We start from the raw sequence: 15,342 nt of genomic DNA, 5'->3' as shown, positions 1-15,342 counted from the left end.
TTTCAAACCTGCAAGAGAAGGGGGAGCTTCCCAGGTCCCCAGGTGCCTGGGTCCACAGCCGTGGTTTGGGTGGCTACACTTGCATGACGGAGTGGGAGGCCATGATCCGCAGTCATGACTTGGGTGGCTGTAGCCCGAACCTCCTGGGTGGGGCTTCTGCCAGCTCCATGGAGCAGGTGGCCCAGATCTACAGCCTGGGTTTGGGTGGCTGCAGCTGCGCCTGGAGGGTGGGGCTCTCACCTGCTCCTTGGCCCCAAGAGCACAAGGATGCCTGGGTCTGCAGCAGTGGCTTGCAGTGACACCTGGGGTGCTCCCACCCCAACTCGGAAGGCACAGGGCTCCCCCTTGTCCCTGGCTCCTGCCCGGGCCACACTGCTACCATCAATACTGGCAATATATTCCCAAGTCAGGGAATATATACTTGAGACTAATCAGTAGAGATATAATTGAAAGGTAATGCTAGTGTTTAAGTAGATTTGAATTTAGAGGATTAAGGTTCAATTTCTTCCATGCCTTGTATTGCCTGTGTGAACTGGAGAAAGCTTTTGGCTTCTCTGAGCCTCCACATCTGCAAAATGGGAATCACTGTAGTCTTGCTTACCTTATACAAAGAGGTTTTTTTAATGTGATGAAAAGCAAATCACATAAATCTTAACCATGTTAACTATTTTTTTCAGCATACAAATAGGTTTTTTAAAGGATCAAATGAGACTTGCATTTGAAAACTTCTAAAAATATGATGATGTTGATTATATCAACAGAGGGAATAGAAATCATAGTGAAAATGAATAAAAGTGGAGAGGAAAGAGTGTTTACTGATTGAGTATTCCAGAGAATCATGATCCTGAATGAAGTTTATTCTGACTCCCACAGCTATGCCCCAGTGCCCAGCTTTATACTCATTCCTCTATGACAGATAAAGTTTTATAATCCCAGGACAACTTTTGAAACCTGACCCTGGGGAATGTCTAATTGCTATGTAGTATTTTTCTTCTAATTTGTCCCTTAGAGGGGAGAGAAAGATACATAATTTTCCTTTAGACATTGCATCATCCAAAGAGAAACTCCCAGGAAAGACCATCTTTCCATTCTAGTTATTCCGGGAAGAGGCTTCAGAGACATTTGTACCCTTATTGACGAGCTAGGAGAAGAGGTGGCTGCAGAGATTTTGAGGAGCATTCTCATGGTGTCAGGCAGGGTAAGTACTAAAGATTGCATTGAAAGGGCATCATCCAACCTCCTTTTACTTCTACTTGGCCTGCACAATAGCTTCCTTACATCCTCAACTCTTCGGAACCCAACTGTTGCCGTACTCTTTCATGGCAAAGTGTCATATTTTAAGAACTTTGTTACATGAGTAAAATATTATAATAAGGGTAAATGAAATCGGGAAGGGATAACAGAAAGAATATGGTTCAGCTAACAGTATGAAGATACTGATAATGTCTAAGGTCTTTTAAACATTAAATCTTGTTGAAACCCTAATAATTGTGGATTCTTGAAGAGTCACAGAGAAAGTTACTGCTTTTCTTCAAAGTCAAGTCTAATCTAATTCAAGTGTCTTTACATTATACAAGAAATATTTTTAGATTGAACTCCTTGGACACTACTAAATGTCTTTAACAGTAGGATTTTATTGATGGTTCTTTATGTATTTCAGAAACAAGAATAATATTTATTTACCTTTATAAAGCCCTTGAACCTATGGCATCATTGACACATAGCAGAAGATCAATCGATATGTGAGTGTTAGTCGAATAAATGTACGAATGATGAATAATGATGCAGTTTTACTACTGAGAAGGGCCCCATGCGAACAGCAACAAAGTAGTCACTCTGTCTGGCTTTTATGAGCCACTTAGCACCTATTTTCTTGTATTTTGTTATAGCCCTATGTTTCCTTCTCTGTCCGTCCACATTCTCTATAATGACTACTCAGCATGATTATTCAATGGCTTAGAAAAGAAAAACACAGGAAGGACAGAGAAGTGGATATTTTAGTCAGAAGACAACTCCAATCTCTTATACCTTTCCCCTTGGAGGCTCTGCCTTTCTGCTGAGCATCGTTGCTTGTTCCCTTCCAAAGCCTGCCTCTCCTATCTACCTTCCTCAGAGTTTAAGGTACAAGGCAGAGGCATCCTTTAAAAATTAATTTCCCTAGTCTGACAGGAGAATTGCTTGAACCCAGGAGGCAGAGGTTGCAGGGAGGCGAGATTGCGCCATTGCACTCCAGCCTGGGCAACAAGAGCAAGACTCTGTCTCCAAAAATAATAATAATAATAATTAATTTTCCTAGTCTGAAATGCTTTTATTTGTATCTGCTTTTGACCTATTGAAGAAACCATGTCAGCTTTCTCACCTCACACCCAGGACAGACAGACATTAAAAAATGACCAAACCTACAGAAAATATTTCCAGATAATGAAATTTGTGTATTGCTTTGCTTTTTGCATATCAGTTGAAGACGTTTACCAGAAAAAAAAAAAAAAAAGGTCATCTAGGGGTCCAACAGCAAATATTTCAGATGATTTTCGCATGGAAGTAAAGCTTAAGAGATATTTCTAACTGGTCTCTTCAGGATTCCAGAATCAGCTTGAGTAACTCATTACAGAAAGGAATGAAGCAATATTCAATGGGTAATCAACATTCCAATTCTAGGAGTCTCTTGTTTCCTTTTCTCTGTTCACAGATGACACAGTTGATGGCCAGTGGGAATCACACAATGGTGACTGAGTTCTTCTTCTCTATGTTCCCGCATCCGCACAGAGGTGGCCTCTCATTCTTTATGCTCTTGCTTCTCATCTATGGATTTATCCTAACTGGAAACCTAATAATGTTCATTGTCATCCAGGTGGACATGGCCCTGCACACCCCTATGTATTTCTTTATTAGTGTCCTCTCCTTCCTGGAGATCTGCTATACCACAACCACCATCCCTAAGATGCTGTCCTGCCTAATCAGTGAGCAGAAGAGCATCTCCGTGGCTGGCTGCCTCCTGCAGATGTACTTCTTCCACTCACTTGGTATCACAGAAGGCTGTGTCCTGACAGCAATGGCCATTGACAGGTACATAGCTATCTGCAATCCACTCCGTTACCCAACCATCATGATTCCCAAACTTTGTATCCAGCTGACAGTTGGATCCTGCTTTTGTGGCTTCCTCCTTGTGCTTCCTGAGATTGCATGGATTTCCACCTTGCCTTTCTGTGGCTCCAACCAGATCCACCAGATATTCTGTGATTTCACACCTGTGCTGAGCTTGGCCTGCACAGATACATCCCTAGTGGTCATTGTGGATGCCATCCATGCAGCGGAAATTGTAGCCTCCTTCCTGGTCATTGCTCTATCCTACATCCGGATTATTATAGTGATTCTGGGAATGCGCTCAGCTGAAGGTCGTCACAAGGCCTTTTCCACCTGTGCTGCTCACCTTGCTGTGTTCTTGCTATTTTTTGGCAGTGTGGCTGTCATGTATTTGAGATTCTCAGCCACCTACTCAGTGTTTTGGGACACAGCAATTGCTGTCACTTTTGTTATCCTTGCTCCCTTTTTCAACCCCATCATCTATAGCCTGAGAAACAAGGACATGAAAGAGGCTATTGGAAGGCTTTTCCACTATCAGAAGAGGGCTGGTTGGGCTGGGAAATAGATACAGATCCTGGAGACTCTAAAAAGCCTCTTGGAAGAGCAAAATTTCACTATTACTTATCTTTTCCACGTCTATCCTCTTTCCCTATTGCTGCAGCTACTTGTTCTATTATTTTTAAAAAGAATAATAAACTGCGGTATACAGGCTGTGGATGGTAAGTGGATGGCCAGTTTACATCAATGCCCCTACCATGCTCGTGACAGCTGAAGCAGTATAGATGGACTCTCTTGCTTTTAACACAGGTTGGCTTCCTCCTCGCACTCTAGCAGCTAGGCTCTTGCTAGTCTCTTCAGTGCTCTGACACGCTAGTGGGGCCGGGAAGCAGAATAGAAGAGGCATGACAAACAAGAAAGTTCTGAGAATTGCTACTGCTAACTTCCCCAATTCCCTTTCTGGAAATGCATCCCCTGTCATTTGGCATTCCATATAAATAAATCGTTTCCTGATACTAGAGAGAGGTCTTCTCTACTTTTAGCTCATTTAATTCCCAAACTCATTTCAGCAAAAGTGAACTGATTATGTACGTGATGTGTTACAGAATTTTAGACCCCAAGAGGTTCCACCAAAATTAATAACAATAACAGTCCACTATATGTCTTGAGCACATTACTATTTAAAATATTTTCACAGGTATAAATCCTCTTGAAATCTAAAATACCCTGAAGTAAATAGGTCAGGGATCACTATTATTTAAATGTTGAAACTAAAGCTCATAGAAGTTTAATGACTTGCCTAAGGTCATATACATAGTGACAGAGCTGGGATTTAACCTTAGGTACTCTGCTGCATTCTCTGTCCCCATTAAATATATAATTTTGTGTAAATTACTTGATGTTCAAAAAACTAAATTATGCAAACTTCTTTTCCCCAAAGTTTAATGAAACCTTACCAGTTTTCAATGAGTCCTAGGAGTTAATGGTTCTTTCCTCCATGAATTCCCCAGCCCTCACGTGATTGTGGCATCATGGAAAGACTATAAGACAAAGAGATTTAAGGACTGTATTTTATACCTTTTTCTGACGCTAAGTTGTGCCATTTTGGATGATCCACTTAATTTGCTGGCCTTCAGCTTCCTCTATAATTATGTGGTTTGATTAGATCAGTGATTGCTCAAACTGATTGTCAACATTTGTGGTTCAGAAAATCTGAAAGTGAAGCCTGGCCATTTGCATTGCTAAAAATCTCCCAGAAAATTCAGATGATGGGTAAGATTCAGGAATAGCTGGGCTGGATGATCACTAAGATCATTTCTAGTCCTGAGGCTATTTAATACTAATTTTTAACAATTCCCTAACATGTATTATCTCATTTATCATCAACAATTCTATTTAATAAATATGAACTTCTTTTTACATGAGAAACATGATACACAGAGTTGCGATAACAAGTCCAAGTACACCAAGATGATTATTATGAATCTAAGGCAGAAATTCATTATGTCTGGTCCCAGATCCATGTCTTTATTGACCATGATCTCATACCTAGTTCACAGGCTCTCATCCTAATCGCTAAACTTAATAAAATTTCTAAAGGAAATACGGTATTCAATAAGTAAATGTAATTACAAATTATCGTACATTAAGTGGTGAAAGAGTTTATTCCTCGAGTCATCAAGATTTATTTATTTTTTAAAAATTTGAGTAGGAACTCTATGTCAGGCACCTGTTAGGTGCAGAGCATTCACTTAGTGGCTATCATACGAATGGTCTTGGCTTTGGAGGCCCCGGAGTCTAATGAGTCATTATTGCTGCTATTAATGAGAATGTCATTGCCCATAAAATTTACCGTTTTTCTTGTCATGAGACAGGATAACCCCTATGGACTCATTGTTCCCAGGCCATTTTATTTCCTCTAAACCTTCTGAAGTTTTTTGTGTGTGTTTGAAACCTCTTTAGATGGTACCCTTTTTTGTTCTCTTCTCTCTCTCAACCCTGTACATTGATTCTTTTCACAAAGATATCCTTAACCTTTACAACTGAACCTCAGACATAATTATTTTTACTACTGTTGCCTCCAGCTTCTCAACCCGGTTCCAAATTACTGCAGTCTTCAAGAAAGATTCCTCACACTAATATCTCTGGCACTGATTTTAGGACCAATATTGGCCCTTATTTTGATATGATTTTTTTCTTTTTGTTTCTCTTGCTATTAATATAGTTTTGATTGTCCCACATCTCTCATTAGACTAAGTAGGGGTCCACAGATAGCAGAAACGTTTTCTCATCTTTCTGATTGCTGGAACACAGTATATAATTCTGCAGATTATCTGTCAACTATCCAAGCTTTGTTCTTGATTTAGGAACAGCTGGGCTGTATGATCACTAAGATCATTTCTAGTGCTGAGGCTATTTAATACTCATTTTTAACAATTTCCTAACATGTATTATCTCATTTATAATCAACAATTCTATTTAATAAATATGAACTTCTTTTTACATGAGAAAAGTTAGTGCAACAACGGATTGACAGGTTGGGCTGGCTGAGAGAATCAGTGGATCAAGGCCTGTGGGAAGAAAGGGGATAGAGTGAGAAGGGGCAGCCTTTGATGTCAATGATAAGCAGTGCACATATCAGCCTAAGAAAACAGAAGGAGAAGGAGTAAAGAATGGAAAATTTGCCACCCAAGTGGAAGCAGAACTCAAATGAGCGAGGCTAAAATAATGTCTATCCAGATCCTTCATTACTTTATTTTCAGGTACCCCCCTTAACTTCTTCTTAGTCCCAGCCCTTGTTCAGTATAAGGCTCTCTCCTATTAGCTTGATGTTCTTACTTTTTCCTTAAGGTCATCTGTGTAAAAGAATAGCCATTTTTCCTCATTTGCTCTGAACCTGAAGTTACCTTGGAAGACATCTAGTTCTGTCTTTAGATCTTTGAAGAATCACCACACTGTCTTCCACAATGGCTGAACTAATTTACGCTCCCATCTATAGTGTATAAGCATTCCTTTTTCTCTACAGCCTCGCCACCATCTGTTATTTTTTGACATTTTAATAATAGCCATTCTAACTGGTGTGAGATGGTATCTGTTCATGTTCTTTGCCTACTTCTTAACAGGGCTGTTTGTTTTCTGTTGTAAATTTGTTTAAGTTCCTTATAGATGTTGGATATTAGACCTTTGTCAGATGCATATATACCCAGAGAATATAAATCATTCTATTATAAAGACACATACACGTGTATGTTCATTGAAGCACTACACAATAGTAAAAACATGGAATCAACCTAAATGCCCATCAATGCTAGACTGGGTAAAGAAAATGTGGTACATATACACCATGAAATATTATGCAGCCATAAAAAGGAATGAGATCATATTCTTTGCAGGGACATGGATGGAGCTGGAGGCCATTATCCTCAGCAAACTAACACAGGAACAGAAAACCGAGTACTGCATGTTCTCACTTACAAGTGGGAGCTAAATGATGAGAACACATGGACGCATGGAGGGGAACAACACACATTGGAACATTTCACAAAGTTGAGGGTGAGAGGAGGGAAAGGAGCAGGAAAAATAACTAATGGGTGCTAGGCTTAATCCCTGGGTCATGAAACAATCTGTACAACAAACCTCTATGACACAAGTTTACCTACGTAACAAACCCGCACATGCACCCCTGAACTTAGAATAAAAGTTAAAAAAAGACATCTATTTTTTTTCTACACCTAAATATATGAACTCCTCATCAGCATATGACAAAAAAGGTAATTTAGCCTCTGCTTGAACATTTAACTAAGGTGGCCCTCCCAGTGTTAACTAGTTCCAATAACGAGAAAGCTTCTCTTTATTAGAGTAGACTTCAGGTCTCACTAAGACTGAGAACTTCAAAATCCTACTGTCCGAACATGAATCACGGCTTTTCCACTAACCAGCTATACAACGTTGAAAACTGACACAGGTGTTCTGGGTCTTAATATTCCTATGTATAACATGGGAGTTTCATAGATTGTAAAGACTATATATATATATATAAAATATATATAATATATATAATCATTTATCCATCTAAAAATACTGAGCACAGTGCCTATAATGTTTAGCAGTTACTTTTACTATTGTTATGAGACAAAAATTACTTATAGGGCCAACATGTTGGAAAACTCCAGAGGATGCTATTAAATCTTTAGTTTTTGCTTTCTGAAATCCTAGTAGCAATAGCTGAGTTCTCCAAATTTCACAAAGTGACTTTCTCAGGGCCAAGAACTGAAACTGTTATATAATATTTTGACATAAACAAAACAGCAATTTACCATTTCACAGGTAGAAAATGCTGTGGCTCATGCCTGTAACACCAGCTACTTAGGAGGCTGAGGAGGGAGGATTGTTTGAGGCCAGGAGTTTGAGGCTGCAGTGATCTATGATTGCACCAATACACTCCAACCTGGGCAACAGAGCAAGACCCCAACTCTGAAAAAGAATAGGAAGAAATAGAGTCCCATTTATGATGCAGCATTGTTCCTTCACGTTTGAAATTTACTAACTTTCATAAGACAGAGTTATTTTTATTTTGGACTTGGAAAATTATCAGTCTTGTAATTGAATGCTTTAGCAAAAGAGTCAAAAACTTTCAGAGTATGGGGTTAAACAATGCTTCTCTAAAACTGGGGTAAAGACCATCATTCTCTCAGTTTAAATCATTTTCTTTAAACAGGGAGTGAAGTCCCAAGGAACACAGCACCCCTGGCAGCCACTCAGCCAAGGCATTTTTGTTTCCACACCCATAACCTGGTTGTTACGTTTTAAACTATTACTTTCATATCTTAGTCCTTTTCCTTTCCTTCCCTGGGCCTTTTAAAGATTAGAGAAACCTAGCCTGGAAGGATGAATACTTTTCTTAATTCAGAGTCCCTGACTCTGACTTACTCTATAGTTTTGGCAAGTTGTTTCGTCAACCGAGTTCTAAATTTCTAATATTTCAGAATAGAGATAATAGTTGCGGCTGGGTGCGGTGGCTTGTGCCTGTAATCCCAGCACTTTGGGAGGCAGAGGCAGGCGGATCACGAGGTCAGGAGATCGAGACCATCCTGGCTAACACAGCGAAACTCCCTCTCCACTAAAAATATAAAAAATTAGCGAGGCGTGGTGGTGGGTGCCTGTAGTCCCAGCTACTCAGGAGGCTGAGGCAGGAGAATGGTGTGAACCCAGGAGGCGGAGTTTGCAGTGAGCCGAGATCACGCCACTGCACTCCAGCCTGGGCGACAGAGCGAGACTCCGTCTCAAAAAAAAAAAAAAAAGTTGCTATGCATGATGCTTTCATAAAAATGGCTAACTGACTTATTCTTCAGTTTTCAGTTTAAATGCAACTTTCTCAAGAAGAGAATGCTCCCCTTCCTGTGTCCATGTGTTCTCATTGTTCAATTCCCAGCTATGAGTGAGAAGATGCGGCGTTTGGTTTTTTGTCCTTGCGATAGTTTGCTGAGAATGATGGTTTCCAGTTTCATCCATGTCCCTACAAAGGACATGAACTCATCATTTTTTATAGCTGCATAGTATTCCATGGTGTATATGTGCCACATTTTCTTTTTTTATTTTATTTTATTATTATTATACTTTAAGTTTTAGGGTACATGTGCACAATGTGCAGGTTAGTTACATATGTATACATGTGCCACGCTGGTGTGCTGCACCCATTAACTCGTCATTTAGCATTAGGTATATCTCCTAATGCTATCCCTCCCCCCTCCCCCCACCTCAAAACAGTCCCCAGAGTGTGATGTTCCCCTTCCTGTGTCCATGTGTTCTCATTGTTCAATTCCCACCTATGAGTGAGAATATGCGGTGTTTGGTTTTTTGTCCTTGCAATAGTTTACTGAGAATGATGATTTCCAATTTCATCCATGTCCCTACAAAGGACATGAACTCATCATTTTTTATGGCTGCATAGTATTCCATGGTGTATATGTGCCACATTTTCTTAATCTAGTCTATCATTGTTGGACATTTGGGTTGGTTCCAAGTCTTTGCTACTGTGAATAGTGGCGCAATAAACACACGTGTGCATGTGTCTTTATAGCAGCATGATTTATAGTCCTTTGGGTATATACCCAGTAATGGGATTGCTGGGTCAAATGGTATTTCTAGTTCTAGATCCCTGAGGAATCGCCACACTGACTTCCACAATGGTTGAACTAGTTTACGGTCCCACCAACAGTGTAAAAGTGTTCCTATTTCTCCACATCCTCTCCAGCACCCGTTGTTTCCTGAGTTTTTAATGATTGCCATTCTAACTGGTGTGAGATGGTATCTCATTGTGGTTTTGATTTGCATTTCTCTGATGGCCAGTGATGATGAGCATTTTTTCATGTGTCTTTTGGCTGCATAAAGGTCTTCTTTTGAGAAGTGTCTGTTCATATCCTTTGCCCACTTTTTGATGGGGTTGTTTGTTTTTTTCTTGTAAATTTGTTTGAGTTCATTGTAGATTCTGGATATTAGCCCTTTGTCAGATGAGTAGGTTGTGAAAATTTTCTCCCATTGTGAAAATTTTCTCCCATTGTGTAGGCTGCCTGTTCACTCTGATGGTAGTTTCTTTTGCTGTGCAGAAGCTCTGTAGTTTAATTAGATCCCATTTGTCAATTTTGGCTTCTGTTGCCATTGCTTTTGGTGTTTTAGACATGAAGTCCTTGTCCATGCCTATGTCCTGAATAGTATTGCCTAGGTTTTCTTCTAGGGTTTTTATGGTTTTAGGTCTACCATGTAAGTCTTTAATCCATCTTGAATTAATTTTTGTATAAGGTGTAAGGAAGGGATCCAGTTTCAGCTTTCTACATATGGCTAGCCAGTTTTCCCAGCACCATTTATTAAATAGGGAATCCTTTCCCCATTTCTTGTTTTTCTCAGGATTCTCAAAGATCAGATAGTTGTAGATATGTGGCATTATTTCTGAGGGCTCTGTTCTGTTCCATTGATCTACATCTCTGTTTTGGTACCAGTACCATGCTGTTTTGGTTACTGTAGCCTTGTAATATAGTTTGAAGTCAGGTAGCGTGATGTCTCCAGCTTTGTTCTTTTGGCTTAGGATTGACTTGGCAATGCAGCCTCTTTTTTGGTTCCATATGAACTTTAAAGTAGTTTGTTCCAATTCTGTGAAGAAAGTCATTGGTAGCTTGATGGGGATGGCATTGAATCTATAAATTACCTTGGGCAGTATGGCGATTTTCACGATATTGATTCTTCCTACTCATGAGCATGGAATGTTCTTCCATTTGTTTGTATCCTCTTTTATTTCATTGAGCAGTGGTTTGTAGTTCTCCTTGAAGAGGTCCTTCACATCCCTTGTAAGTTGGATTCCTAGGTATTTTATTCTCTTTGAAGCAATTGTGAATGGGAGTTCACTCATGATTTGGCTCTCTGTTTGTCTGTTATTGGTGTATAAGAAGAATGCTTGTAATTTTTGCACATTGATTTTGTATCCTGAGACTTTGCTGAAGTTGCTTATCAGCTTAAGGAGATTTTGGGCTGAGACAATGGGGTTTTCTAGGTATACTATCATGTTATCTGCAAACAGGGACAATTTGACTTCCTCTTTTCCTAATTGAATACCCATTATTTCCTTCTCCTGCCTAATTGCCCTGGCCAGAACTTCCAACACTATGTTGAATAGGAGTAGTGAGAGGGCACATCCCTGTCTTGTGCCCATTTTCAAAGAGAACGCTTCCAGTTTTTGCCCATTCAGTATGATATTGGGAAGGGGAACATCACACACTGGGGACTGTTGTGGGGTCGGGGGAGGGGGGCGGGATAGCATTAGGAGATATACCTAATGCTAAATGACGAGTTAATGGGTGCAGCACACCAACATGGCACATGTATACATATGTAACAAACCTGCACGTTGTGCACATGTACCCTAAATAAAATAATAATAAAATAAAATAAAATAAAACAAAATAAAAAAGAAAATAATAGGGGCAAATTTACCTAGCACAGATTTAGTGATACTTAGTCATCAAAAATGTCCAAGACAAAAAATTTTACTGAAAGTCAAACGCAACTTGTTTTTAATAATTTTATTTCTTGGCATTTTTATTCTAGATGAAACACTAAATGAAATATATTGTAAATAGAATGCTACATATATAAATAGAACAATTCAAGTTCCCATTTGATAGAGTATAATATTTTGAATTGCTGGTGATTATTTAATGTAAAAACATTTATCTGCTTAAAATTCTCAAAAAACTTCAAAGACAAGTGAAAAAAACGAAGAGATTATAATTATAAATTAATTACAATTTTAATATTTATATTCTCAACTCTTTTAAAACACCCTAAAGGTAGGACCTGGACATATATATGTCTTGTTCATTGCTTTTGTAGGGTTGACACTGCATCTGATATATAGTAAGAGCTAAATAAACGTGTTAAATTGAATGCATTGATGGATGAATACCTTTAAAAGTGTGGTATTAAAAATATTTTGTAATCTTCTTGGGAAGTTCTATAGAATTCAAAGATTTCTTGTAGTTAATATTTGGTCCTCCATTCATGGAAGGATACATAAAGAATACATAATATTAGCTATTAATTAAATCCCCAGATCTCTCATAGGCTACATTTTAGAATTATTTTTTACACGTTTCAGGAAATCATTAGCTTACAATTAAATGAAGAAATGGTTCGATGTAAAAAGTAATCCTATTTCTTGCCACTGACTCAACTCCTATACTTTCATACATCATACTGGCCATAGATATTAGGACCACTAAGACAGGTACATGAAACTTGTCAGAACAGAACTGTGACAAACTATACTTTTCAAGTATAGTATACTTGTGTACTATACAAGTATTCCTTCTGGCTGGTTTGCTCCTTTCCTTTGGGGAAAATACCTGGAAAGTATTTTTGTTTATTTATGTTTTACTAGATATTGTTCTAAGACTCAGAGTAATGATGAGAGGTCTTCACAGAATAAAATAAATAAAAATAAGTCCTTATTTATTTACTATCACCTACATGTCAGACACTGTGCACTGTGGTTTACAAATCTTAACGCTAATATTCAAAACACTCTTCAAGAAAATATCGTTATCAAATAATGAAATTAAGACTTAGAGATGCTAAGTTACTTTCTAAAGATTAAGTAATTAGCAAGTGACTGGATAAAATATGATTTAAATCCAGATATATGTGAGTTCAAAAAACATGCTTTTTTCTACTGTACCAGTTTTCTCCACATGAAATGATTGCAAGAGGTATGAAAAACATCATGAATTTCATGTTCTAAATTTTATTTAGCACATTTTGTTCAGGACATGACTGACTATATTTATATTAAGTCAAGTAAATTTGAAAAATTCCTATATATATATAATAGGTAAGACACAGATTTTAAAAAAATCCTAAGTGTGATACATAAACATCTGAGTTTTGAAAATCACTGCACTACATCACGTTGAAGGGATGTGTACTTTCCCTAGTCTCTGGTCTCAAGCCAAATGTGGCTCCAGCAGACAGTATGAAGGTCGCTATAACACTGAAAGTCAGTCAGCACTTGCTGCAGCTCCAGCACCCCACAGAGAAAAGCACTGAATTTTTGGTTTCTTGTCTCTGGCCACTGTTGATCCCTGGCGCCACCATATCCTTAGGCCCAGCCTTGGCCTACTCTCAGCCCCAACTCATGCCAATATCCCAATTCTCTTTAGCTGCCTCCTCACAGCTTCCTTGATCTCCTTGTTGCGCAAGCTGTAGATGAAGGGGTTGAGAAAGGGTGTGAGCCCTGAGTAGATTACTGCCAGGGCCTGGTCATAGTCCAGTGAGTAGCTCTTCTTCAGCCGCACATACATGAAGAGGATGCTGCCATAGAAGATGAGAACCACAGTGAGGTGGGAGGCACACATGGAGAAGGCCTTCCTCTTGCCGGCAGCTGAGGGAATTCTGAGCACTGTGCAGATGATCTGCACATAGGAGCAGAGGATCAGCAGGAAGGTGGCTAGGATCTTGCAGGAATTTATAACAAAATCTACTAGGACATTTATAGACGTATCAGTGCAAGCCAAACTCAGCACAGGAGGGAAGTCACAAAAGATGTGCTGAATGCGATTGGGGCCACAGAATGGGAGGCGTGAAATCAAGGAAATTTCAACTACTGGCCCAGCCAAGCCTCCCAACCAATAGCCAATGGCAATCTCTGCACAGAGTGTTGGGGTCATGAGGGTTGGGTAGTGGAGGGGCCGGCAGATGGCTAAACACCTATCGTAGGCCGTAGCTGTCAGGAGATAGCACTCAGTCGCTCCAAGGGAGTGAAAGAAATAGATCTGCAGGAGACACCCAGAGAATGAAATGGTCTTTTTCTCACTGAGCAATTTTGCCAGCATCTTAGGGATGATGGCACCTGTATAGCCAAGCTCTGAGAAGGAGAGAATGCTGACAAAGTGGTACATGGGTGTGTGAAGCCAGGAGTCCAGGCAGACCACCAGGAATATCAGCAGGTTTCCCAACATAGTCGTGAGGTAAACGAGAAGCAACAAGAGAAAGAGATAAATCTGGACACCCTGGAGATGGGGGAAGCCCAAGATGATGAATTCTGTTACCTGGCTCCAGTTCCCTGTGTCCATTGCTCACCATTCATGTCCCTAGATGTGAAGTGTGGAAGGATAGGAAAGAAAGTTGAACTGTAGAGGTTCTAACAAGAAGGCAACCCTCAAATTACTATTCCCCTCCCTTCTCTCACCTCCAGAGTAAAGCCCTCTCAGTAAATGCTTTGAGAGGTCAACATTTCAATTCCATCCCTCCCTGCCCTTCCTGTCAACAGCCTCCTTCAGACTATTCACCTTTATGTTTAGTCTTCCCTGATTAACACAGCTCAATTTTGGCCCTCCTAATCCATCCTGTAACCCAGTTGACTTTCTCAATAGAATCTATATAGATTTTAGAAATTTAAGCATTTCTAATCCAAGGTATATATTAACATTTATACATATTGTTCATCTAAGGTAAAAATCATCATTTATACTGATAATATGTTGATACTGTACTGGACCAAATATATATAATTTGAATATTATTTTCTAATTTCTCATTTTAATTTGTTTTCTTCTTCAACTTTCTGGCTACCAAAGAATCAATTGTTTTCCTTTCTGCTTCCTCCTATTCCTTTATGAGAACTCAGGTCTGCTAGCATCTTTCAGGGGCATGTAGGTCAGAATTTAGACCTCTTTTGGACACTGGTGAGAGCTCCAGTCAAAAATAAGAAGGCTAGAGTAAATAAAAAAGCCAAAGAAAGACAAGAGGCAAATCTATCTTTCTGCATTTCAACTTCAGACTGTGGCCACTTCATCAGTTCTTCCTGCCATTTCCCCCTCTATTAACTTCAAATGCTCTTTTCTGGTTTATTGCTTCTGTAGATATTAAATATACATGCTCTACTGTGTTGAAGTCAATGTAACAATAATTGATTATTTTCAGTACTCTAGGTATTATACTTACAACAGGGACTAAACAGATAAATAAAATGTGGCACCTGATGTTAACAAACTAATATTCTAATACATCGTATAGAGAAACAACTGACTATTATACAACTCTTTCATGGAATACTCTATCAATGTAAAAACATGCTATTATTCTCATTTACTAAACAAACAAAAAAGCAAGAGCCTTAAATTCTTTCTCTTTACTCATCCCACAGCCACTGCTCTATTTCTTTCTATGTCCCTAAAAGAAAACTCTTCCAAGAGTCAGCTATACGCATTGGCT

General features: G+C 39.1%; 2 protein-coding genes across 2 annotated transcripts; one reads left to right on the top strand and one right to left on the bottom strand.

Moving 5' to 3' along the window:
- The first annotated feature begins 2,521 nt into the window (after positions 1–2,521).
- LOC100431196 (olfactory receptor 6K6) lies at positions 2,522–3,693 on the top strand. Its single transcript, XM_002809964.4, has one exon. It carries the CDS (start codon positions 2,618–2,620, stop codon positions 3,647–3,649), a length of 1,032 nt encoding a protein of 343 aa, XP_002810010.3. The 5' UTR covers positions 2,522–2,617; the 3' UTR covers positions 3,650–3,693.
- A 9,569-nt stretch (positions 3,694–13,262) lies between these two features.
- Positions 13,263–14,201, bottom strand: LOC100459517 (olfactory receptor 6N1). The gene has a single exon (XM_002832463.4). The coding sequence runs from the start codon at positions 14,199–14,201 to the stop codon at positions 13,263–13,265; it is 939 nt and encodes a 312-aa protein (XP_002832509.3).
- Between the last annotated feature and the right edge of the window lie 1,141 nt (positions 14,202–15,342).

This window comes from Pongo abelii, chromosome 1, assembly GCF_028885655.2.
Source record: "Pongo abelii isolate AG06213 chromosome 1, NHGRI_mPonAbe1-v2.0_pri, whole genome shotgun sequence".
Taxonomy (NCBI): Eukaryota; Metazoa; Chordata; class Mammalia; order Primates; family Hominidae; genus Pongo; species Pongo abelii.
Note: the sequence above shows the minus strand (reverse complement) of the source record. Positions and strands in the feature narration are given on the sequence as shown.